The 27,058-nt window shown below is 41.8% G+C and overlaps 1 protein-coding gene across 4 annotated transcripts; it reads left to right on the forward strand.

Annotated features, from left to right (window-relative positions):
- Positions 1–112: 112 nt before the first annotated feature.
- On the forward strand, positions 113–23,937 carry LOC139335064 (chemokine-like protein TAFA-1). Of its 4 annotated transcripts, none has more exons than XM_070968467.1 (6): positions 113–242; positions 2,305–2,449; positions 21,292–21,432; positions 22,503–22,627; positions 22,803–22,889; positions 23,045–23,937. In XM_070968467.1, exons 1-5 carry the CDS (start codon positions 129–131, stop codon positions 22,833–22,835), a joined length of 558 nt encoding a protein of 185 aa, XP_070824568.1. In that variant the 5' UTR covers positions 113–128; the 3' UTR covers positions 22,836–22,889; positions 23,045–23,937. The 4 variants fall into 4 exon arrangements, with proteins under 4 accessions (XP_070824568.1, XP_070824569.1, XP_070824571.1 ...); XM_070968468.1 differs by having other exon boundaries at positions 22,803–22,919; positions 23,045–23,931; XM_070968470.1 differs by lacking the exon at positions 113–242 and adding an exon at positions 619–1,070 and having other exon boundaries at positions 2,308–2,449.
- Positions 23,938–27,058: the final 3,121 nt, after the last annotated feature.

Consider the following 27,058-nt stretch of genomic DNA (forward strand, 5'->3'; position numbering starts at 1 on the left):
TTTCCCACACATTCAGATTGGGGCTGATTTACACTAAATAACAGAACTCGCCTTCCCTCCTTTGCTACCATCACCATTACGCTTCCATCACAGTGAGGAACACACAGGTGAAGATTACCCTCAGCTGAATGGACATTATTATTTCTCAGCACAATCCGATTTCAATTTTCTTTTCTGCTCAGCTTGTGGAAACATGCTCTTTCCTAATCTTCTTTTATGCACCTTCGTGTAACAACACCAAGGTAAGCTGAGGACTGAGGGTTTGCCTCTTACCCCTCCTCACGCGCTTGCATCTAACATCCTGACTTTCTCGTTAAGTTTCCCGGAACAACACGAAATCACTTAAAAAGATTAGGCGTGTTCTCCGATCTTTTTATGTAGGGCAGAGTAGAAACTGACAACCGAAAGAGGAAAGGAATAAAAGCAAATGTTGCCTGAGGAGAAAAAGGAATCCATTCTAAATGTAAATAATCATTAATCATGTGGTCACAGCGACGTGAGCCGTGCCAGTTTCCCTGATTTGCATTTGTCAGAAGCATATGATCAGGTGGAGTTGCACCATGCCATCTAATCCAGAGGCAGTCTGGCTTTAAGACATGTGATACAGTCTTTACACTCAGCCAGGCTGTACGGGAACATTTGTTTCTTAGTGCTCGCTGAGGGGGGACTCAGCGAGAGCTGCTGTTCAGAGGCTGCCTCTCACTGGAAGGATGCAGACGGTGAAAGAAGAGATTCCACTACAGTTAATTAAGGAGCACTCCGCACGTGCCTATAAATGCGAAGGGGCAAATGAATTCAGTGTCAGTGGGAGCAGCTCCTCAAGGGGAAGCAGTGATATTTCAAAGGTGGAATTGAAAGAGCTCTAAATCTATTTCCTGACTCCGGCTTGACGTTCATTTCTGTATCACTGGACTGTTGCTATCAAAGTGTGGAGCAGGGAGGCAGAGTCAGTGGAGTTCCCTCCTCGAGCTAAATTCAGAGTTATTGGATGGGATCAACATGAGCAGCGTTATGGATGGATTTATGTCATTCTGTTGAGATATTTATACACTCTTTGTTGGGTTGCTCAGGTAAGATTTTTCTCTTTCGGCTGTGGGCAAAAAATAAAGCATGTCATTGTCAGGAGATTAGGCTTTTTGCATAAAATTGTCAAATCAGGCATTTACCACAAAAATCAGTTTGGATTTAAATGTGAATTGTGAAATCTGCATACATAATTGTTCTCTGAATCGTGAGGTAAACAAAATGCATTTTTCTTTTACTGCATGATATGATTCCTGATTGATTATTGCAGTTTCCTTTAAGATATTAATTCAGCCATTTAGCTATTTATTTCATCTGAACTGTTTTATTGCCACTGTGGATGGACGGTGAGCATGAGAGAGGACTGAAAAGTATTCTGCTCCCTGAATGTCATCAGTACAATCTGGAGGATGCATTTCATTTATAAGCTTATTAGTGCTAATTGATGCAAAACACATTGTTCCTTCCTGAGGTTTGATAAAAGTTTTTGTGCACTTGAAAATTCAGTATCATGTTGAAATCATACCATAAAGAAATTCAATTCAAATACGTCTCATACATGTTTTAAATAGGCTGTGATGTGAATTAATGCATTTAGAAGGTTGATTAATAATCTAATGCTTGTTGGCTGCTGAGAATAAAACCGTTTCAGGGCTGAAACATTTTGTATTTTCTCCTTCATGCATTTCCTTCACAGCCACCCTTCTCCAATGACCAGGAGCATTCCTCGCTGTTGTTCTGCTTCTTTTTCTTTCTTTTTTTTCTTCCTTATCTAAACAGCATGGTGAAACATTACAAGGCTTTTGATTCCTATTACTGCTGTGTCACTGTCACATTATTCTGACAGATACAGAAAAGCCTCGGCAGCCAGCTGCTTGCTAAAATCTTATCTTTCTTCAAGTTTGATTTTGGTTTTGAGGCAGGAGCACAGCTCAGGAGTTGAAGGGAGTCAGCCTGTCAGGGGAAATCTCTGCTGCATGGGAAAAACTCCCCAGGGATCACTCCACATTTGCAGCGTTGTGGCTCAGGGACAAGACAGGGCAAACTAGGAAGACGAAACAGTGAAGAACTCATACTTATATAATCATGCTAATGATAAATTCTGATGACTAAAAGACTTCACGGTGGAGGCCAAACAGACATGGCACAAAATCTTAAAATGTATTTGCGTTCATTAATTTATTTTGCTCGGGACTCCAGAATTGTGTGTGTTGGGGGGGGCGAAGTGTTGAGGTCATAGGTCGAGAGCATGATGTATTTTTTGACTCTGCCCGTCCCCAGCAGATGTGTCCTGTCATGTCCTGGCTGCTCTGCCTGTGCCTCTGGGTCAGCATCACTGCCATTCAGCTGTGTCAGGCCACTTTCTACGACACCATCCAACAGCACCATGGGACCAGGCCTGGACGGACCACCATCCACATGATCGGTGAGTCCGCCTGAGCCTTCTCTGCTGCTCTGTGCTGGCTACCACAGATTTCTTAAAATCACCAAAATGAGAGGTGCTCCCTTTAAGTGTCAACTTTTTAACTGCTGCCATCGCCCCTTGAGTACTGTCACTGCAGCACGCTGTGTTTGGTTGCTCATGTGTTTAATTAGATTGTCATAAGCTTGGAGAAAATAACAACACTTTATTTTGCTCAGGGTTTATATTTCCATCTCGATTTTATTGCAGTAAGTCATTACATTCACTGATGTACTAGCTTGGGCTAACAAGCCATTATTTTGCAAGCGTATTGTACAGCGGTTGTTTTTCATTAAGATTTGGCCTTGATAGCATGAGAAGTTCTATACTGAAGATGACAAAGATGTACGATGAATGCATCTGCACTTTCCTTCTTGAGCTATTACAGTTGATATTCATGCTACACTGCTCCTTCTCAATTAGATCTATGCTGTTGTGATCCCTGTGAAATTGCACTGAATAGAATACAGCCGTATCACTGCGGTCGAACTCTTGCTGTCGTCAGGCGGATGTAAGCCATGGTTATGGTAAATAATTATGATGTCAGGATTCGGTGGAGGAGAGGAAGTCGAATGCTGTCAGAACTTCAAAGGGAGAAGTAGCTGCATGAGCGTGCAGGTCCTCGGTGTCTGTTATTTCCTCTATGCGCCGGTGCACCTCAAGCATATCAGCAAGGGGTCTTTTCAATACTCTCAATATTGTGAGTCAGAAGACTTCCTGTTCCAACACCTTCATTTCATTACTCATGTCTGCACATGTGTATTGGGGGAGAAAAAATGTTGAAGGAAAGAAAAAAAGACGCTCACAAATAGGATATCCTCTAGAAAGTGGTTTCATGTCAACAAAAGGGAAATGGAATTAATATTTCAAATGTGCATTCAGGAACCTTTTTGGACAAAACGAGCTCAAAGTGAACAATCCGAGTCCTCCAGGACCCTCTGCCACTAAAAGTGTAAATGCCCTGTCATTCCATTTACCATAGTATGGCTAGTCCTCACTCCTGGATAAATGAGATGCCAGTTTTATGAGAGGAGGATGGGATGTCTGTCTGGATTGATTCTGACACTGGGACATTTGTTCTGTGCTGTGTGTTGTGTGCCTGTTGGATTGGTGGGAGGATTGGGGTTGACGGGTCATGAATTGGTGGCAAGGAGGCCATTGGCTGCAGACCACTGGGCCAATCATTAAAGGCAGCCAAATGCCACGAGTTCACGGTGACTGGCATTACCAGAGGAAATCGAGATTACAGAGGGCGTGGGATCAGTTGTCTCCTTGCCAATAGAAATTTAGATCTATGGGAGGATGCTGTTTGGCAAACCAAGTCAGTCACGTGCGGTGACTTTGGGAAGAGCTACATCGTGACTTCATATATCCTTTCGACACACACAAATGAAATTATTGCTTTTAAATAGTAAACACGTAGCGTAAAAAGACATACGAGACAGGAAGATTACAGATTTATCAGCGCCATTGTGTTGCTTTCTACAAATGTGTCCTCGGTAATAATTTGTTTGACAGCATATAAGCAACTGTTCCACTCGGGCACCAAAATATTGGCAGCCTTACTGCAAAGAATGTGTGTCCAGAAGTCCATTAGCTGGATGACCCTTGAGTAGGTGCCTGTGTGCGCTCAGTGATTCGGACAAGTCAGCCTGCTTTCCAGCCTACAGCTCTACTTACAGATTGCTGCCTGCCACTCTCTCAGATGCGCTTTGGGCTGTTCTCTGCCCTCCTGGTTCAGGCAGTGTTGCTCTCTGCCATATGATTCATAAGGTGCTGTATTTATTTGGTGCAAAGAGCATGAACTGTGCACAAAACAGAACAGATTGTGTTTGTCGTGCATCCGTAATGTGCCGGGCAGAGATGTTTCTTTTGGGGTCATGCGTTTCTCGACCCCTGAACATGTCCGGAGGAAATCGCAGAAGGATTTTTCTTGTCTGAAACACTGACTCGCTAAACCAACTTGCATTAATTTTAAAACTTAATCCAACTATGAAAATATGCTTTTGCTTGCGTGAACAATTACACTTTTTCAGGACTAGCATCTCAGCTCTTGCATGATGTTTGGCAAAGCAGGACCAGCAGCCAGAATAAAATTTTGCCATTGTGCGTTTCTGCAAAGTTATATATGTTACATGTGGACGGTTCATGTGTGTCATATCGACATTACTATAGTAGGGTTCAAAGTGACGTAGCTCAGACTACTGACACATGCACATGAGCTGAATTGGTGGAGGGGATAGTGATGGCGTGACAGCTTGGCGAGAGGAAGCATCAGAGTGCTCCACTGTTCAAGCAAAACCGGGTATTTTAAGCCAAAATATGATCTTTTCTGAACCTTGAAAGAAAGTGGTAAAGAAAAGTTTGATCATAAAACGTTAAGTTTCACCATATCTGTGGTAAAAAAAACCCCAAAGTTTTAGCATATCCATGGTTTGCAACAACATTTATTCTTGCAACTGGGTTGGGAGAAGACTGAAATACATGCTTACTGCAGAAACAACAAAGATTTATTGAATGTGTTGAGCAGCAGTCTGTTTCCAGTTGAAGAAATAGTGCCATTGGTGATGCAGTGCATCATGTGGAGGTGTTAGCTGAGAGTACGACAAAGAGCAGATAGTGGCTGCCTGAGGTGGCCTTGCTCCCTTGTGAACTCACTCCCACCGACAGTCGGCTTTGCAGGGTCAAACTGTTCATAACGGAGAGGTCATCGATTCTCAACACTGTGCAGATAATTTCTTGCCTTGTGGTTGCTGTAAAATGTAAAGCTGCAAGTGAACGTGCATAACAAGATATGTTGTATATATATGAGACATGCAGAGCAGCAGAACTGAGGACACAGGCCGAGGTAACTCGCTTGTAAGTATCCACTGTATATTATAATTTATTCAGACTTAAGTCATAAATACTTTACTCTGTGTGATATCCATTCCACTGTCTTCCCCTCCTCTCACCCTGTTACCGACTATGATATAACAGCTATAGCAGCTGCAGCCCTCCCCCAGCCCCCATGCCTTTTCAACATGGATGTACTTTCAATGTTAAGCAACTTTAATAACAGTTTTCCCTCTAATGTGTGGAGTGCATCTATAGTTTCATTTCTTTCCAGAGTGAAAATACCCTTAAAATCCCTCTTGTCTCTCTTTCAGGAGCTTTAGTGAGGAGTAGAGGATCAGGGCTTTTTTTCCAATGCACTCCAACAAAAGAAACCACTCGCTGGTAAAGCTCACAATGAAACAAACATGAAAAATGGATTTTCGTCTGTCACAAACAAAGGTTGCATCCTCTATGCACTGTTTTAGACACTGACAATTTAATAGCCTTATATAATGCATCCTGGAGGCACATTATTTTGACATGCATCTTCCTCCTCCCCTCCCCAAGACCTCCTCTCAACCATGCACTCGCTAGTGTCATCGCTGCTCGGCTGCAGCGCCAATGGGAAGTGGCGTGCAGCCTCAGCCCGGGGCGTCTCCACATCTGGAGCTCAGCAAACCCACTTTGTCCTGATGTTGTTATACATGCCACTGTGACGCAGAAGCACCTCTGACCACTCTGTAAAACACCAGAAACTTCCTCTATAGCCTTCAGAGTGGATTTGCTTTGCTTTATTGGCTCTTGTAGCTCTGAGAGACTAAGCTTGTTCAGCCGGTGTAGTATCATATATTTCACCAGAAATGAACTATTTGTGTCATTTCCTTGGTTAGCCCTGAAAGAAAAATATATTCTTAAGTGAATGAATCTATAGACGATCACTGCCCTCATTATTACTGTATGCTCACAGCTACAAATAGGTTTTACATATTTCAGTATTTCCCATTTATTTCCTCTTCTAGGCTATGAATTATTCATAAGCGAGAGCTCCTCTAAGCTTGTGGATATTTGTTTAAACAGCATGTTTAATTGAAGTCTTTCAGCCAATTCTGTGCAGGGGCTATGGTTTGTGGTCACAACGCTTATGTGCAAAATGAATTTCTGTGGCCCACAGCTTAATTAATTAGCCAGCTTTCTCTCTCAAGACTACACCAGCTGTTTCTTGTCTTAGCCAGAGTCCCCGAGCATTAATAAAAAGGGTGTTAACGGCAAACAAAGTTCACAGCTCAATACATATCGCAGTGCTGAGGAAGCGGTTGTCACTGGGGCAGTGGGGAAAATGGGAAACTACATTTCTTTCGATTTATTTTAACTCTCATCTGCATGAGTTTTTACAAAGAGTCCTACATAAACGCAGTTAACATGAACAAGCTACAAATACAATGACACTGCATTGAATCTTTAGAGAGCATATTCTACCTCCCCAGAACACCTGTCTCTTTGTTTTCCAATCATTATAGGTGCCAAAGAAGCTATTTTCAGACCTCAGTGATCATATGTACACAGTATGCACACAGCATACTAAACTCTGTCACACATAGGCTATGGTAGCCGCTCACTGACTGGCACGTAACACAAATCACAGTCATTGTCTTGAGGTCAGTGCAACATGCCTGTGCACACTGCAAGCAGCAGTATTTTTCTGTCAAGCCAGTAACCTCTGAGCTAGTGCAAATATAATCCTCATCATCAGGCACGTCCTGGTTTATAGGTTTACTGTCACCAAAACCCAACACTATTTTAGTCCTGTCACTGTCATGTTGCAAGTGACAAGTAACATTAACGTCTAAATGTTTGTCTGTGTTGACTCATAGTATCAGTTGCCAAGAGCCAAACAAAAAAAAACATGACTTTACCTGCTATTACCTGAGACCTGCATACTTTAGAAGCACTCTTACCCACAAGCTCCATCGGGCATGGCTGCAATGTGGTCCAGCAGCCGCGTGGCAGCCGGAGCTGTCTGCAGCCATTCCAGAAGATGGTTGCGATTCCATATGGAGGCTGCGTCAAGCTGCACAGAGCACCATCCGAGCAGGAAGTCAGACATAGGAACAGCATCAAGTAAAGTTTCAAAATAAAACACCCCGCGCAAACTCCCAATTGAATACCAACGATAAACAGAAGACAAAAAAAAGACACAATTTACCTACATAGCCTACTCATGCTAGCGGCACATCAAGGAAAAATGACCAAATCAACAAAATCTGAGCTAGTTAGCAAAATTGGGCTGACGAAATGTTCTGTGCTATGACTCAATGTGGAAAATGTGGCAAGTGGAAAGTAGCCATGCTCCAGCGATGCTAGCAGCTCTGTGAGGCTGCGCTCATGCACAGCTTACCATGATAATGCTAACAAGCTGATGTTTAGCAGGTGTAGTCTTCACCATGTTCACACTATACCCCCCAAATTCCACTGTGTGCAAGTCGGTGTTTTTGAAGCGGAGAATACGTGCCAAGTCTATTTTTGTCAGACAATCTGCACAGAGCCAATCAAGCCAGACAGGAAGTCAGACACAGGAAGGTTGCAGGGGGTCTGTTAATCATACATCGACAATAAACGCAATTAAAACAGACCAAAAAAACCTGGTTAACTATGAAGCCTGCTTACCCAGTGTAATCAGCTCAAAGTCAGCTAAACTTGAGCAAGTCAACAAAACCAGGCAGGCAAAACACTCTTGCAGCCGCGTGGAGGACAGAACAAAAAAAATGTCTGAGTAAGCTTAGCATGCTAGCATTTGCCACACAAAGCACAGCTGAGTCTGCATTCCACTCATCCATCTGCTCTTCCTGCTCATCCCTGTGGGCCAAACAACACTGAGACACCAGAAAACTGTTAAAACAATACTTTGAGAAATAGCAGGGGCGTAATTGAGTAAGAGTAATCAATTAGACAGGATGTAATATTGACTTCTGTTGAGCTGAGGTGTGCAGCTCAGGGTTAAACATGTCAACATCAAACAGCTGTTCATGAGCCACACAAATGCATTTCAACAAGCATTTACAGTAACTGCCAGATTTTTATGGGTGGCTCTCAGACTTTTGAAGAAAAGTTCTGTAATTTATGAGATGTAAACAGTGAGCAGGGTGTGTTACACTAATAAGTCTTTAATTATTTGGATCATAGGATGAAGTGTACTGAAACAATTAGTGTACTGAACCAAATGTTCTGTACCAGACATCTCATGAGGGATACATGTACTGTGACAACCCAGATTAATAAGAATATTTATGTTAGAGAACTGTCACTATGAACTGCAGCCCCTAGGCAATTGTTTCTCCCCAAAAAACATCATGACTGCATATAAAGGAGGCTTGCAGTTAAGAGAAAATTGCTGTTTAATAACCACAGAGAATAGTGGAACACATTTTGCCTCAGAATGGCATTATTAGTTGATCGTTTTAAACCACTTTGCCTCTTGTGTGTACGAAGCAGAGCATCCTCTTGGGGTCATTAGTAAGATTTTAAGCTTGTTTTGTTTTGTAGTTAGCAGCAATTTTCTAAATATGTTGTTGCGACAGCTGACATAGCTGAAGGATCGTTGACTGTGAAACCCTGAGTCCTGATAAAAACCTCCAGTTTGCTTTAATCCAGAAATAGTCCAAAACAAAGCTCAGCTATTACAGATGCTGTTCTTTTTCTTGTTGTGTGCAAACAGCAAACCAAATAAGTGCTTTTGATAATATTAAACAATGCTGTGTGAAGTTTCTGAGCGTGCTGAACATTTTAACCTGTCAGGCTAAAAACTAATTAGTGGTTCTTAAAAGAGTTTATGGATTACATTAATGTTTCATATGAATTAATGTGCGACGACGATGTTAGGTGTAATCAGTGTTAAACTTTCATTACTGTGAATTATGCATCTGCATTAGCGGGTTAGAAACTGCAGGCAGACTGGGCCACAGTTTTAAAGAGTGGGGGCACATTTGGAAAAATGTGTTCACATTTAAAGGCCTGGTTCTTGTCAAACTGCACATAAACTGGACATCATTAAGAGTTAGGTTGTTTATTCATTGTAATAAATGAACTTTACGTTTTCTAAAGTCAAATAATATAATTTTTCTAATCCCTAATAGCTCACAGCCATATACAGATTATGAGACAAAGCCCCCCTCCCCCTCCAGCGAGACACCCACACTTGCCTTAATTATTTCATGTCTCTTTGTGCCTGTTTTGTGTCCCTTTATGCTTCTTTTTGCTTGTTGTATTCATTTGTGTTTCTTTGTGGTCATTTCGCAGCTCTTTTTTAGTCCTTTTGGGTTTCTTTGTGGTTGTTTTGTGTCCATTTTTTGTTATCTCGGGGATCTTTTTCAGCATTTTGGGTCTCTGTGGTCATTCCGGCCCTCACTTTTGTGGTCTTTTGTGGTTGATTTGTCTTTTTGTGGTTGTTTTGTGTCTCTTTGTGGTCATTTTGCACTTCTTTTTAGGTCATTACATCTCTGTGGTGATTTTGTGTCTCTGTTTAGTGTTTTTGTGTCATGTTACTGCTCATTTTGCATTTCATTTTTCATGTCTTTGTAGCTGTTTTTGCTTTGTGATCATTTTACTCCTGCAAAATTTTACCAACCGTCACTTCATACAGAAGTTCTGGTCCAGTGGCCTTGGGGCTGCACTCCTGTACCTGAGAGGCCTGTCCAGGAGTACAGCCATGCAGCTAACAAGTCTGCTACCTATCACCTTCTGACTCTGTCCTGGGGGGGCGACAGGGGAGCCACCCTTGGCCACCCTTCTGGCCCTGCCCCTGATTTGGACACCACTAATCTGAAGCACTATACAGCACCATAACTGTCTGTACCTCGGTTTCCTCATTTGGAGTCACACCCTTAAGCCCACGAGAGGATAACAGACTGCAGTAAATACACCTGACACAGTGACAGCGCTTCAAATTTCTATTGCTTAATAACATGTAAAAAAAAAAAAGAAAAAAAAAATCAATCCACGCTTTTATCTTTTGTTCTCATTCCAGAGAATCAAAACAAGCCCTCACAATGGAAAGGAACCCACCGTCACCACACTTCACAGTAATTGCTGATGCCAGTGGTCACACAAGCCTTTGTGGGTTCATGTGTGCACACTGTTCCTCTTTCATGCAACATTTCCCCCATAAAACAAAATCTGCTGCTAAATTAATGACAGCGTTGTGTCCCTACTTTTTGCAAATGTTATTTCCAAGGGTTCAGACCTCCGTGTGTTGTGTGTACTGAGGTCTGATATGCTCCCTGCCATGGTAAAAGGCTACCCTGCTGCTTTGTTTTCCTGTTAACTGACATTACATGGAAGTGCAAGAGACGTAACAAGTTTGTCACGGCGTGCTTATTGTGCCTCTCTGGCTTTTCTTCTTTGTGGAAAATTTTCAAGGTGTGGCAGTCCTCGGGCTCTCCCTGCTCTTTGGATGATGAACAGGGTTTTTGTCACTTCGCTGCTGCCCATTCGTGGTGGAATTTAGATGTGATTTTGAAGATTTGGTGACCCAGTTGTGAGACGCATAGTTTATTTAAATCTAGTTAAAACTGGGTCTCGAGTGACTTCATGTGACGAACGCTCTGCCATCCCCGAACGGTGCCAGTGTGAAGAAAAATTACCTCTATTAATTCATCCTGGTGAAAATAGGACCTCACTTCTTCATTTTTGATTTTCTCAATGGAAGAAATGGGAATTGTGCTTGAGAGATCATTTCAAATAGCGTTGCCTTTGTGGTTCCACTAGCCTATTTTAAATGCTTGGCAGGAATATGAAATTCATTATCATTACTTAGACCTCATTAAACTGAAAAGAAGCATCTCAACTTACTAATTGGTTCCAAGGGGGAGGGTAGTATGAGAAATAAGCAAAGTAATTAATATTGGGTTTATCAGGCTCTAGTGCAGATTTCAGTTTTTCTTTCCCGCTCTAATATCTCCTTGGTGTGCCATAAGTCTTCTGGCATATTTACACTACAGATCCAATTACCTTTCCTGGAGAGACTGGTGTATGCATGTGTGAAAATATGAGCGGTATGAAGGAAGGATTGACTGAAACATTTCATGTCCTTCCTCACTAGATGAAATTGAATGTTACAATAAAAAGCAGTCAGTTTTTTAATTGGTTCCTATTATGATCTGCTAATTTAATGAGGCAGTCAGTTAACTAAACCCCACACTACAACGTGTAATTGAATACATTTTATATAGGTGCTGGAAATGTTTCTCCGTACAGCAGCAGGGGCTCTATACCTTCTTTAAATGCAGTGAGACGTGATCAAAATGTCGATCACATGACAGTCATCTCTATTGTGTCATATTGAATAAGCAAATAACCATCCCAGCCAATTTCAGCCTGCATAATCATCGTCAACGCCCCTTCAGAACACATGTCATACAGCAAGAGCGGTCATTTAGCCATTGTATCATGCATTATTACACAGTTTACATGTCGCAGGCTCACTGATCAGGCCAGCAGTCACATCAGAGGCAAGCAGCTGTTATCTAAAGGCTGTGACTCTGAGTCGACTCTATCTCTGTTTCCCTTTCTTCTCCCCGAGTGTGACTCTTTCATCAGAGCAGACGATCTAAAATTATGAAATACCAGTTCTGGACATTTGCCAGTTGGGAAAAAGAGGCTAGAGTGAAGGATAGGAACAGCTTGACATTTAAAAATGAATGACATCTCACTGACAGAAGACATATTTTTACCTTGTAATTTTTCTGCTCGCCCGTTTTCAAAGAACTCAGGCGTCGGAGTAGCATAGGACAAAGCCGATAGAGCGCCTTTGTTTATACGTGTTTAATGGACATGAAAGCTGCTGGGTGATTGCTGTCGTACAGTACGCCGCTGTCATGCTCAACAAGCCACACATCTCCACCATAAAAACCAAATAACCACGGGTGTTTTTCATGTGCGCGTCTGACTCGCTGAGAATCAGAATAGCATTTAATGCCCTTGATCAGGACCAGTCTTGCAGTGTCCTGGGCCTGTGCTGCGTGTGACAACAGAGACGACAGGCTTTGTGGCTCACATGCAAATGCGAAACCCATTCCCTGCTACTCGCTGCTTCCTCTGTTCCATGCAGTTTTCATGCATCTTAAAACAACAGCAGCTCTGCTCGGCGAGTAGTCTTTTTGCATTTCAATAAAGTATCACCCATATTTGGCCCACTGCACAGGACCAATCTTTCGGCCTCCTTGTGTGACGCCCTGTCAAAACTGCCAGCCATATTTCATGAATTTCGATGCTTTTGTTTGTCATGGACAGTGCTTTTTCTGAGTAGCAATTGGTAGGTTTCTTTGCTTGCAAATTGTTTTGATTCCTCACTCCCTGGCAGGCACATGCACTCACAAATGTAAACTTGGAACACACACGTGCATTAAATTTGAGTTTGTTAAGAAAAAAAATCCTCCTGTGCTGCAGTATCCGAGGCTCTACCCGAACACTGTTAATTCTCAAAGTTAACTCGCGGGGTTTTTTTAATTGTTCAGACTAACATGCAGGTCCTCTGCATTTCTGTCAGCCTCCAAACAAATTTGTCTTTTATCGAGCAGTACGCCACTCACTTTCACCCCAGCATTTATGTTGAGAATAACAACAGTACTACAGGGACTTCAGATGTTTTCACAGAAGGCAGGGAAAACAAAATAGTCACTCAATTTGACGCCATGCCGTCACATATTTTGTGCCTCTCACTGTCTTCCATCTGCATTAATTTGACATTCTCTAATCTGCTGCTCCCATTTCCTGTCAGCGATAGAACTGCTGTAGCCCGCTGGCTTGGATGTCTGCAGAGAGCATGCAGAGAAAGTGGAGCCTATTATGGGTCACCTTGGATGCATTTCCCATTAAAAGGTGACAGGCATGCTGCTCGTAGACACGGACTGCTGTGGTTTGGAGATCGGGGCCTGCAGTCTGTTATAAATTACTTTTAAGCTACAAAATAATTAACCACAGGTAATACAGACTCTGAATTTGCAGGGGCTTGCATGTGACATGGACTCTGAGCTCATGGGGGGTTATTTAGTTGTCACACGGTCATCAAGATATATCGTCACTCGGCACTTAAATGTGTGTGTGAGCGTACATTCGGAACACACAGTGCCACTGGCTGCCAATCACTTGAATCCAGGAGTCCCAGGAGACAGACAGGTTACCTGCTAAATTGAGTCCCCTAGGCTTTTGAGTCGGTTTGTATGTGGAGTGTAACAGTGACTACTCCCGTTGCTATGCTATACCTGTTAAACTCACATATTTCACTCAGATTATTAGGTTTTACCCAAATGATAGACCGTGTTCAGAATCCCTCTATATATTGCACATGTAGTATTTTTTTCATGTACACACTGTGTCGAACGCCTGGAACAGATGGCAGAGGAGCGTTGCCATTCAGACAGTATACTTGCTATCAGCGTCTCCAGAGACAAGCACACAGTCTGGGCTCATTATAGCAGACAGCGAGTCATTGCATACTTATTGCATAGTGACATTTCTATTGAGATAGACTGACCATATTCCTCTGCGCAATGGCTGTTTCATCACGTTTGAAGAACCATTTACTGGTCCCACATGAACTCTGCACACATTCATTAGACAAGCAGAACCGCAGATCCACAGAAATTCAGAATCAGCACTGCGCGTTCATGTCACGCACGATTTGACAGCGCTCGCCTTCATCCAGGCTTGCTGTCCATAACTCATCGGATTTTGATGCAGTGTTGTTGGCTTCCAGCATGACTCATTGTGCCGTAGACTCGACGGCACTCTCTCCATCCAGCAGCTGAGACACTGCTCATGGCAGGTGTTGTCATTTTGTGTAGATAATAGCATTATAGTTAAGTGCTCTGACAAATTTCCATGTGATAAACTTGAACAAAGCAGATCCACTCTGTGAGTGCCATAGGGTTTGTTAGGTATCAAAAAAGCCATTTTATTCTCACTGTTAAACATATTTTACAGCAACTGTCAATATAATGCTACATGTTAACTTTCAGACATAAAAGAAGAATAGAAAATAGAAGACCCAGACAGACAAATGAGGTCAATATGAGTCCAGACTCCACACTCTTTTTAAGTGAGCTTTTTTCCATATCTTTTTTTGCTGCAATATCCTGTTATTACACAGGAGACAAAATAAATATCAGGAAAATACAGGGGGCACATACAACCCATGTTACTATACAACAGGAGGTAATCAGTCCTTTAATGTGAAACGGAGGCTCATGTTTTTTTCACTTTGGAAAAAGTGGTACAAAAGAGGCTGAGAGCTTACTATAGCTTTAGATGATGAGAAAATCAGAAGGCAGTCATACTGTAGAGTAAATAATGACTGAAGTGAATCCTAACAAATCCTTTTAAACAGCAAAGTCACACAGTAACACAAACAAACTAACCAGCAGCGGAAGACAAGAAACTCCTTTGTTCTACGAGGTACAATTACTCTTTTGGTTAAAGGAGTCTGGTTGGACCGTGGCTTCGGAGGGCGGCATGACCTGCCTCACTTCCCATCAGAAAGGGCTAAACATAGCGTACACTTAAACTAGAACAGATTTTTGGATAAAATACGTGTTGCTGCTGAACCTCATACAACCCCACTTCAAATACTCCATTTTTGACATAAAGCCTGACACTGGAAATATGCAGTTTGAAAGAAGTGGGCACTTAGGACGCAGCGAGGGGTCTAATAGAGATGATGTCAAATTGCATTATGAGAAATGTAGGATTCAAAGTTTTGGGGGTTTGAAGCATAAGGGACTAAAAGTCAAAATATTTCATCCTCTGCTGCACATTTACAAAATCTGTCTCTTGTGAATCCTCCTACTTTTAAGATGTGCAAACCAATGGAGTGCCCTCTGTGAGCCCCTAACCGCTCCGAAAGCCCGCTCGTGGGCTGTGGGAACATTTCTTGTTGTTTATTTTTCTTCCTGTGGAATGACACAAACGCTAGGTTTACATTTATACTTATATCAAACAACCATTTTTAACATTGAGGCAAGTCACTATCGATCCACAGATCGAAAACACTCCGACAAAAACGGTCTGGACGCAGATCCAGGTGATCCACTGCGGCAAGAATATTTAGTCCACGATAATACACGATAATAATCCACAGTAAGACGTTTTCTTACTGTAAATTAGCAGGCAATGTGTTCGTCCTCCGCTTGTCGTCAGTGTTTTCATTGTTACAATTTCCGGAAATGTAAGCAGAAGCACACATTTCCTGTTATTCTGGAGCTTCGGGTTTCAAATGACACCTCCCGACCAATCACGATCTGCCACATGAAACTGAGCAACCAGAGGAGCCAATAACAGTCTGAGTTAAGCAGGACGCCCTCCTTCTCTTCTTCCATGTGAAGACTAAGCCAGTCACAGCCAAGTTTGTTGACAATTGACATTTTGAAAAGCCAATGAAATTCAAACATGTACTGTACAGTAGTTACAGCTTGGAACACATCGAATCAAGGATTTCAGTCATAATAGCAATATTAGACACACTGTTTTGAACTGTTAGATATAGCAAATGACATCAATATAAAGATATATAGCCAAAATATAGGTATAGATATCTTAAATATAAATATAGATGGCCAAAATTTTGGAGAACACCTAAATATACCATTAGAGGAAACATGAAAGTATTCAGTGTCTGTGCTTTTGTTAGCAGTTTTTATTGAACTTGGACTGGGGGTAATGCTTGAATTTAGTTGTAAGGCCCTCAGTCCACTTGGTCAGAGAGCAAGTTTCTATAATACAAGACCAAGTCAAGGCAGAGTGCAGGCGAGAGCAAGAAGAGAAAATCTGGACTGTGGACTGCAACACTAAATACATCAAATGCTCATTGCTCTCAGGGAGGTTTTGTTTTTTATTTTTTTCTGCAGGCACAACAGAACAGCAAAAGAAATCTTAACACAGGAAATAAATCAACATAAGGGACCAAACAACACCAGGAACAAATCACCCTGGAAAACATGAGAGAACCCCCACCTCATATCGCACAAAGTTATGACTTTTTCAGCTCTTTCAGACCTAAAAAGGAGCTCTGCCCTGTTGGTGCAGGTTGTCGGCGGTCGCCTCGTATCCTGACAGCTGCTGCTTCCTGGCTCAGAGTAATGAGGAGGCAGGAGCACAGAGCATGGCAGCAAAAACAGGGCAGTTCCGGCTGAGACCCTCTGCTTTCGATGTGACCTCTGACCCGACGAATGACAATTTCAGTGTGACCCTTGTTCTCCGTCAATCACCGTGTTGCTGGAGAGACAACACACGCGCGCACACACACACACACAAACACACACACACACGCACGCACGCACGCACGCACACACACACACACACACACACGTTTCCACACACTCCCCAGCCCCTGACCCAAACCTTTACCATCAAAACTAAGTGCCTAAGCCCAAATCCTACTGAAATCTGAAGCTAAACCTAAACATAATTCTAACCTAACCTTTAAAACCAAGTCTAAACCCTCTAACAGCCTTCTGAAGGTCTGTCCCAAAGCGAGGAACGTCCTCACTCTCCAAATATAATATAAGCTTAAACTGGTTCTCACAAAGATAGATGTACAAGCACATGCACTCTCTTGCATTCATTTCCAGGAGACTTACCCTAACCTTAGATTAACCTTAACCTAAACCTAACCTTAGATTAACCTTAACCTAAACCTAACCTTAGATTAACCTTAACCTAAACCTAACCTTAGATTAACCTTAGCATGAACCTAACTTTAACCCAAGTCTTCACATTAAAATTTAATGATTTACATCATGGGGACTTTTGTTTTGTCCCCATAAGGAAGGTGTGTCCCTGCAATGTCACTGTGTAGACAGATTTATGTTCTCGCAACGTGAATAACACACACACACACACACACACACACACACACACACGCATGCACGCACACACGCACCAAAGCCGTTTTAGAGACTGACTTTGTTCATAGTCACTGATAATAGGGGAAAATGGAAATACAGAAAACAATTATACCCTTGCATGGCTCCAGCCCTCACCTGATGAGAGCGTTCATCTCCAGCCATGTTATTCTCCCTCTCCCTCTGAAATATTTATAATGCAAAGATGGGGTTTCGGAGCATGCAGCGTGTTGTACTCACAGGCTGAAACCACGGGTGAACTTGAAGAGCGCTCATCAGCGTTGCATAGCTTTTGTTTAAAGGTACCCAGTACACCTGCCAGCTGGAAATACCACGCTGATTTGCATTTTTATTTGATTTTAATGTATTCTTCTGAGGTGATGATTTCCAAATATAGAGTACCCCGATTCTTTGCTCTGTTTGCTAGCAACAAGCAATGCAAGTTAATTCTGTTGAGTAGTGTTTTTAATAGATCAAAGAGGAAATCTGGGGCTGTCTTATGCAATTAAGGAGATGCATTAAGAAGAACAAACCCCTGTGGGCTGTTGTTTTCAAATGATGCCCCACTGCTTCCACTGGTACATCACGATTAACGTTGTGCAGACATGCCCTTTTGTTGAGTGCATCAGACAGCAGGCAACATTCTCCCAGACCGGCTACAAGATCTGGATATTTTTCCGTTAAAACCAAAGGCTGTTGATGTTTTCTGAAATACAGAGCCAGAAGTCGTGATAACCCCCAGAAACTCAACACACTTGGCAAGAGGCAGAAAAAAGTCGAGGTTTCTCAGTCATTCCCTTCCTCTGCATTGAAATCTGGCCATCAGTTTAGCTTCTTAAAACTCACTCATTCAATCAGCAACTTGACATTCGTTCAGTTTAATTAATGCTTGTCATTTACCTCAGCACGAGCAGATTTACAAGTGGGTCCTGCACATATATTTTATTTCCACTCAGGAGAAACACTGAATCCTGAATGAAGTGCAATCAACTTCATCACAATCTAATTCTGACTTCTCCTGAGGTTTGATACGAATAAGAGAAGATGATGAAAGCAGTGTGGTTGAAATTGAGAGAATCAAGTGTGAGACGAGGCCACTGATCTACTTCTATCCAGCGAGTCAAGTGTTGGTTAATCCCCTCAGGTGCTCACATGATGGCTCAATTATATCCAGAAATTGACACACAACTCTCTCGCTGTCCCTTTTGAGGTCGAGCTCCTTCATGGCTTCGTTTGGCTCATTTAAAATTGTGGACTGCACAAATATTTCATGTAGTGCAGCGATATCCTCGAAGATTGCTTTGACTTGACTTGTGATTTAAAGCTAAATGATAACACTTCAACATAAATTAACATGTAATAAGTGATTTAACTTTTTAAATCAAAAGTAAAATTTACTTTTTCAGTGGACAGAAAGTTATTCTGAAATATTTTTTGCTTTAGTTTTAGTCATTGCTTTTCTTTAGGACAGTAAACTGAAAATCCTTGAGTTGTGGACCCCTGGATGATTTTTCATACTGTTACTATTTCTAGAAGAAAAGATTAATTGAGAAAATAATCTGCAGATTAATCTAGAATGAAAATAACTGTCAGTCAAGGCTTTAAACAAGCTTCCATAACTGGTGTTTAAACAGCTGATGAGCGCTGGATAACACAGTGTAAAGCAACTGTGGAGCAAATATGACATTGTGACAACTTAAATTCACACGTACAAATTATTCACATGCAGGTTTAAAAATGCAAGGTGAGGTTGTTTAAAATCCATGGAGACGCTGCTTCACTATTTTTAGTGCTGATTAATCTGTCATGACAAGTTCTGAGAGTTGTCACACAGTCACACTTTCATTTAAAGGTGTTAAAGTGGTGGACAAATACAGTCATAAACACTATGTCTTATAAACCACTTATTGACTGAACTAAAGCAACTGATCGACCACTTGCTTTAGTTTACATATCATTATATATGATTACAACTACATAATATATTATTTCCATCTTTATTTGTTTATATACCAGCATTGGATGCATCGTAGAGTGAGTTATAAAGGAGGAATAATATCTGCGTACAGCTGTGATTTCTTTTGTGCGTTATTCTTTATGTGCTGCTTATACAGTAAAGGCTAATTAGTGAACACTGATAAAAGAACTACTTAATTTCCACCACTTGGCTTTCACATTGATTGAATTATGATTATCTGAATGCAGTGATTCAATGCTTTTTACTCCTCTGACTAACTTAAGATAGCTCTAAGGAACTGCTCTGCGTCTGGGGGGGCCTCCCAAACCGAGATATTCACAGTAAAGGGAAATATGCAAATCTACCCACCACACGTTCCACAAACTCTCAGCTCATTGTCAAACATTACTTCAAATCACTTTGCTGACAAAATACTGGATACTTTCCCCCCTTCTCTCTGCTCTTTCTCTCTACAACCTCCTTGATCTTGTGTCATGCTGACGGGTGTAATTGTCAGACGGTCCTTTGCTGCACAACTCTCATATGTGGAGAGTCTGAGCGCAGTGGGAGGGAGAGGCCAGCGGTTGAGGTGGGTCGAGTCCGCTTGGTCCAGTCCTCTCATCCTTCTGGGCACAGTCAGTAGTTTGGTGATAATTGCATGGTGTTCATATTCATGATAACCCTGAAGCAGGCCTCTCCTCTTGCGAAGAGACGTCTTTTTCTTTCCCTCCCGCTCTCACACATCTCTTCATCGTCATTTTGCATTCAACGAGCTTCGGGGGTCTTGCTCGCTCAAAGCGTGCAAAGCACAATTATTCTTGTTTACAGCAAACTTGTGTGATGTTTTACAGTTGTTCGACTCTGTGAAATAAACCTGTGAACAGAAAGAATTTCTGAATATGGACATTGTAGATTAAGCATGAGATTCATGCCATTAAGGTAACTTTGAGGTTCATTTCAAGCATTCAAAATGACAAGTTGGGATGCTGTGTTAAAGGGAAAAAATCATTTGCAAACAAACTGTGTTTACCGACAAAATGCTTTGATGAATGAAGTTTTCCCAAGCTCATGTAGTAATATCCTTTATACAATATACAAAGTGGTGAACCTCGCTGCATCCGTACACCTGAGCCTTGCCAGGATGCCCTTTTCATGCCCAATCATGATACGATCACCAATAAAACCTGTTTGAGAATAAGCATATATTTCCAAAAATCAATGAAGCTGATGAGATAAAACTTTATATATATTGTCTTGGCACTGTTTACCATTGATAATATGTCAAAAAGTATTACCAAATTAGCAAATTTGTGTTATTTATGTTTATGTCCCACTACTGGTTGTCCACTGTGAGTGATATCATCACATATGACAACTGTTAGACTGAAGTGATGCATCAGTTTCTAAACAGTATTTTAACTAACTAACTACTTTTAACTACTTTATACTGTACACAGTTTGGTAGATTAGCTTCCCTGCTGAGGGGTCGTGAGATGATTAACTGGAGAGGAAAGAAAGTCCTGCTGCACACATTTGTCTTATGTCTCTGGACTTTCCTCCAGTTTTCACTTTTTGGGACATATTGGATAATATGTGCTTAAATGAAAGAGAGGAAATGTGTTTTTTAATGGGGGTCACAAGCCAAGAAGTTTGAGAACCACCAGTTTAATCTTTAACAATCATGTATTAGATCTTAAACTGCAAAGTAACTCACAACTACAGTTTCTCAGGAGTCTTGTTTCATCAATGGTCCAAAACTCAAAGACATTCAATCTACAATGACACAGAAACTGAGGAGAAACCAGAATACTTGATGAGAATGGGAATGACTTCATAAACCAATGATCATTAATTTTCTGGTAATCGACTAATTGTTACAGCTCCCACTTAGTGGAGTAAAAAGTCTTTTTGAAGTGTAGAAAAGCAAAAACATGAAGTAGCATAAAATCGGAAAGTACATGTACCCCAACATGGTACTTGAATAAATGTACTTAGTTACTTTGCACCTCTGATCAGTCTATGTTTAGCCACAAACATCCACACAGCAAAGTGTTCTCAGAAAGCGAAACGTATCTGTTTGATCGCCGCTGAGATGCTGACTTAATGTAGTTTGTCTGTTTTTTTTCCTTCTTCCTTATCAGAGGGGGGCACATGTGAAGTAATTGCTGCTCACAGATGCTGTAATAAGAATCGCATTGAGGAGCGGTCACAGACAGTCAAGTGCTCCTGTCTGCCAGGGAAGGTGGCTGGAACCACTAGAAACAGACCTTCATGTGTCGACGGTGAGTATTTTAGCAGATAAAGGAAAAATAAAATATCAGGTTTTACTACAAAGCTGTCTTAAGGTTGCATGAGGCAAAATTCTGAGTGTGCTTGCACTGCAGGAAAAGAATGATTTCCATTTTTACATTTAATTCAGCCAAACATGCTGCCTGATTATTCTGAGAGAGGAATCCTGCCAGACATACCTGCTATGTTTTGTACAGAGATTTGTTCAAATAAAAGCCTAAGTCACCCATGCAATGCCTTGTCCCAGATAAGATTAACATTACCTGGGATAATGTCACATCCAAATTCGGTTGCTGACAGACAGCAGAAGGTATCTGCAGGGGGAAGCTTTACTCCAGCAGCAGACAGTCAAATGCAACCGCTGAATGTAGCACACCTCAGGGAAGAGCGAAGAAATAAAGGCTAACATAAAGCTGCACAGGAAAATGGCTGTTGATTACATATGTACCCTGTAGATATTTCATAATGGTTTTAAACATGCTTTGCCAAATGTCTCAGGCTCAGTCCCTTGTAAAAAAAAAAAAGAATTTGGTGCTCAGGTCTGACACAACTCAAACACATATTGGCTTGAGGAAAACCTCTCACCTGCAGCTTTTCTCTTAAATCCTTTTGCAAATATTACCGCAGTCTCGGCGCGGACCGGGAGAATTAGAGGTCCCTCGATGTCAGCTCTGACAGATTCTTTTCCTCTGTCACACATTACAAACCATTTACTGTCTACTTACCCTGTATTTAAGGCAATTTTCTCTCCTGACGGCAGAAATGTGGCATGCATTAAAGTCAAGCCACAGTCACACCTACAGATCAACTCACTCAATGAAAAGCGTTGGTTCCACCCTCTGAATAACTGTATCTAATAAAGAAACCACATGATAATAAGCCCTAGTTTTGTCTGAAGCACATGCACGTGACACACACAGCCCAGTTACTTACCGCCATCTTTGACACATTCGATAATTAGCCCGCCTAATGGCCATCTATCTGTAAACTGTGGTCTCTCTGGTTTTGCAGACTGTTAGTGAGCTACCTGCCTCGCCATTTCTCTTGTCTTTGTTGCCCGCAGCCTCCATAGTAATTGGGAAGTGGTGGTGTGAGATGGAGCCTTGCCTGGAGGGGGAGGAATGCAAGACGCTCCCTGACAACTCAGGCTGGATGTGCTACGCCGGCAACAAGATCAAAACCACAAGGGTAAGATAACCTCTCTTGACCACAGGAAACAAGGCGTTATAGCAGAGCAGTGCGAGCGCAGCGACGCTCGCTGTGGCATCAACACAACAGCAAAGCTACTGGAGCTGAATTTTGCTGCAAATTGACTTGTTAACAACACGGACTAACCTCTCCATTTCCTGCTTTTTCTTGGCAGAACACGCAGCCATACACAACATCAACATATTAACACTTTGCGGAGAGGATGCGACGGAACGGCTCTGGTGCAAAGGTTAATCTGCAGGTCAGCCTCTTCATTTATAGCGACACACCGGTATGCTAATTAATTTCACTCAATTGATTCGCTTGCTGAGCTTTGTGAAGGGCAAAACATGCAATTTAAATTAACGTCTGTGATATTTACATCATCTTAAAATGCTTCTTTCCTTCTCGTTTCAGCGCTGTCACAGGACCAATTATCACAAAGACAATGAACCTATTGTTGCTTTAAGAAACGTGAACACTTCTCACATTAAAGTGTAAAAAGATGTAGAATACATAAAGCACATCCTGCTCAAGGCGACTGAAAATACTGACGTTCAAAGCTGCCTGCGGGGAACTTCATCATAACCTTGTAATAAATATATTTTCATCATTTCTTTCCAACTTTGAGATGGATCGTGAATGTCTGTGCATTCGGATTAATATCTGGAGACCATCTGACGTCCCTCCTCAGACATCAGTGGGACAGATGTTCACTATGAAGCACGGAATAGGAGAGGAATACATCAAAGGAAGCGGGATAAGCAAGTACAGTAGTTGACAGCCCTCAGGTTTTTCTTCTTTTTTTTTGATATTGTGAGAGGAAAAACACTGTACATAAATTGTTTGTCCTTTCTTGTGTACATGAACTTTATTTATGGTGGTTGTGAAAAACGATCAATCGAGTCCCTGAATGCTGTCTTGATTTTCCCTCCTGTTACCCACAAAGCCCAAAGCAGCCAAAGTTCAAGGATGTGATGTGATGTGATGTGATGAAGATAAAACAGATGCATTGCGAGGAAGATGTTTTGCAAATACGGCTCGTGTGTCTTGATACTGTACATTTTACCATTTGTTTGTATGGTACTTGTTTGCCTTTGATCACCTCTTAAATGGCTTTACCAGTGGAACTTGGTAACGTGTGAGCTACCCCGAAACTGATCGATTCACCAAAAATGTGATACCAGTGGGTTGTTTTCGATACTTGAAATGCCTTATTTGTGTCAAATCATTCAAATGATGATATTGTACATATGAAGCCATCTATTGATATGTGCTAAAGTTTCATTAAAATCATTGTTCCTGTAACTAATGTGAGCGCGTTCTTGCCCCTGCCCTCGCAGGATTAAATCTGGATTCGACTGAAGCTAAAGCCAAACCACAGCTTTAAAAGAAGAGTTTGGCATTTTGAGAAATATGTTTATTTGTTTTCTTGCCCAGTCAATAGCTGGAGCTAAGCAACTCTTAGCTTAGCTTAGCACAGTGTTTCTCAACTCTGCATGTTTTAGGTGTTTCCAGCCCCACCACACCTGATTCAAATGATCGGCTCGTCATCAAGCTCTGCAGTGGCCTGATAACGAGCCGATCATTTGAATCAGGTGTGTTGGAGCAGGAAACATCTAAAACTAAATTAGTGTGTACGTATTGTATGTATTGTAAATTACCATAAGGTATATAACATTTGTGCATTATTTTTTATTCTTGTTATTTTTTGTCTTCTTGTCCTCTGACTTCTTGCACTCCGTCTTGTTGCTGCTGTAACAAGTGAATTTCCCCCATAAATAAAGTCTTGCAGGGCAGGGGGGCCCGAGGACCGGAGTTGAGAAACACTGGCTTAGCATAAAGACTGGAACAGGGGGAAACTGCTAGCCTGGCTCTTTCCAAAGGTAACAAAATCTGAACACCAGTATCTGTAACGCTCGCTAACCGTTCACATCTTTTAGGTTGTTGTTTTACTGGGACTACCTGGCCAGATTGCGGAAAGCCGAAGTGAACTTGGAACTTACTCATAAAGTAAACCTCATTCAAAATCATATTGACACACAAATAACAAAAAGATCCGCCTTGGAAAAGCGCCTTCCTCAACAATATGTTAAGTTTCAGCAGGACTTGGACTCAATAGCAGACACGCAGACAGGGAGCAAGGGTATAATAGGAATTTATTGAATGGATAATGAAAAGAAACTCCAGGTATGCAGGACACTTGTAGCTGGGGAATCCTGGGAGTAGCAGGTGAGGCACAAGGTACTGAGGTGGAGAGCAGTCCAGGGATACGCTGCAGTGCACAGAGCTCAGGTGGTGTGAGTACTAGCGCTGAGGGCATATGGCAGGGGAGGCACAGGTGAAACTAGGTGGTGGACTGGAGGCTTGAGGCAGGTGGTGGCAGAGACACCGTAGATCAGGCTCTGGTAACTGGCACGAGAGAAACAGAACTAAATATACACTTGCAGGCAGCGCTTGTAAATGGCCAACTCTACCACTAAGCAGCAGAAACAATCTGGCAATGAGTCCTCTGCAGTCCACAGCCTTTATTCTGTGCTTGATTGCGATGAGTCCCAGCTGTGTTGGAGCCAGCTCCCAAGCAACCTGGAGAACCACCAGCCTCGGCTGAAGAGGACAAACAGGAAACAAAGAACCACACCTCTCCACAGCACGCAAGAAAACACGAGAGTTTTCCAAACTACCACACGATAAGTCATGTGGTTAAATCCACATGTTTCTACGAGGATGTTTTCAATATTAATTCGATATTTCTGTTTCTAGAGGCATTGAATAAGTTTGTTTCCCAGAAATCAGCGCTGGTAAGTTTTCATAGGAGCTGATGATTGTTATGTTCAGAAAAATAATTGTTGTTTATTAAAATCATGGAAGCTGGAGTTTCTAATAGTGTGATGTGGTGGATGATTTGAATCAGAATATAACAAACAAAGGAACACATTCCTTTTGTTTCTTTTTTAGAAAGAAATATTATATATTATAAAATATTATATATTTATTGCACACATTACACATGCTTGCCATTACGCTTTCTTTTTTTGTGCAAATTGAACAAACAAGATATGACATGTTAATCAATAATTTAGAGGTGCTGGTTGGTGGATTGTCTTATCTAGAGCCAAGCTAGCTGCCCCATGTTTCCAGTCTTTAAGCTAAGATAAGCTAACAGTCTATAGCTTCATTTTTAATAGAAAGATATGACCCTATCTCATCTAACACTGGGCAGGAAAGCTAATTTTCCAAAATTCCCAGAACAATCCTTTTAATCATGAGCATCTCCACCTGAAAACATGTCAGTCACCCCCTTCAGACTGGTACCTTTAAGCCCAGGTTATCAATTGGAGTTGCACCCAGGTACAAGCTGTAGAGCCGAGGACGATTACACACACACACAGATGAATGGGTAACCGGACTCGCTGCTGTATTTACAACACTTTGATGCAGTATCACAGTGGGATGCTGGCCATTGCTTTCGCAGCCTCTGCCCCTGTGGGTGACTACCGGTGCTGTGCAGGGTGTCATCCATCTTCTGGAAAAATGAAGGTTTTTCCTGGCCCTTACACTGGTTTCATTATTTTCCACTGCTCCCACCAGCTTTGTTTAAAAGCCCTGCATGTCTGCTCATTCAAATGCACCAGTTCTGTCATTCATGAGATGATCATTTAAAGGCTTGAGATATATGTGCGCATTCATTTCCTCTAATGTTATCTGAAACTTAAAAGGAATTTTGTCTCTGCATCTGACCAATCTGCACCGTAATCTGCCAAACTCAATCACATCTGGAACAGGAAGAGACAGCTCCTGTCTCATGCAGTGAGAAGGTTTCTTTTATTGGTTTCTCTCATACGATCTGATGCCGGATGCCGTTGTACCTGGTGAAATTTGAGCACCTTGTCACATTAACTACAGTGAAACAGCAGTTATTTTTAGTAGCAATCCACGATGACAGCTCCCATGAGTCTTAAAACTCTTGTCCCACTTTTTACCTCAGTCTCTATACGTTACTCTGTGATTCTGTCACATAGCCTTCCATATATGCAAACCATGGGGGGGGGAGCCAAACGTTATTTTTTACCTGGTATCCAGCAGCAGCCTACATCCTCAAATGCATTTTTGGTGATCTCACAGATGTCTGCTTTCTGCCTGGAGAGATAAAATGGCGGCCTGTGGTGAAACCAATGTTTAAATCCAGTATTTTCACACACCGTGTCGCTCCGCTCTACTCTTCTCCTTCTTCGCTTGAACATGCGTTAAGTCCACTGCACAGGCCGTGGCAGTGACCAAACATTTCATATTTCTGTGAGTCAAGAAAACACTTCTGTAGATACAACTTGCTGCTGTGTAACTATAAAATAATGATTTTTCCCAGAAGTTTGCACTGGAACGCTCCAGTGAATGACTGAATCACAAGTGACGATGGAGTGTCGAGATCAC

Source organism: Chaetodon trifascialis, chromosome 8, assembly GCF_039877785.1.
Source record: "Chaetodon trifascialis isolate fChaTrf1 chromosome 8, fChaTrf1.hap1, whole genome shotgun sequence".
Taxonomy (NCBI): Eukaryota; Metazoa; Chordata; class Actinopteri; order Chaetodontiformes; family Chaetodontidae; genus Chaetodon; species Chaetodon trifascialis.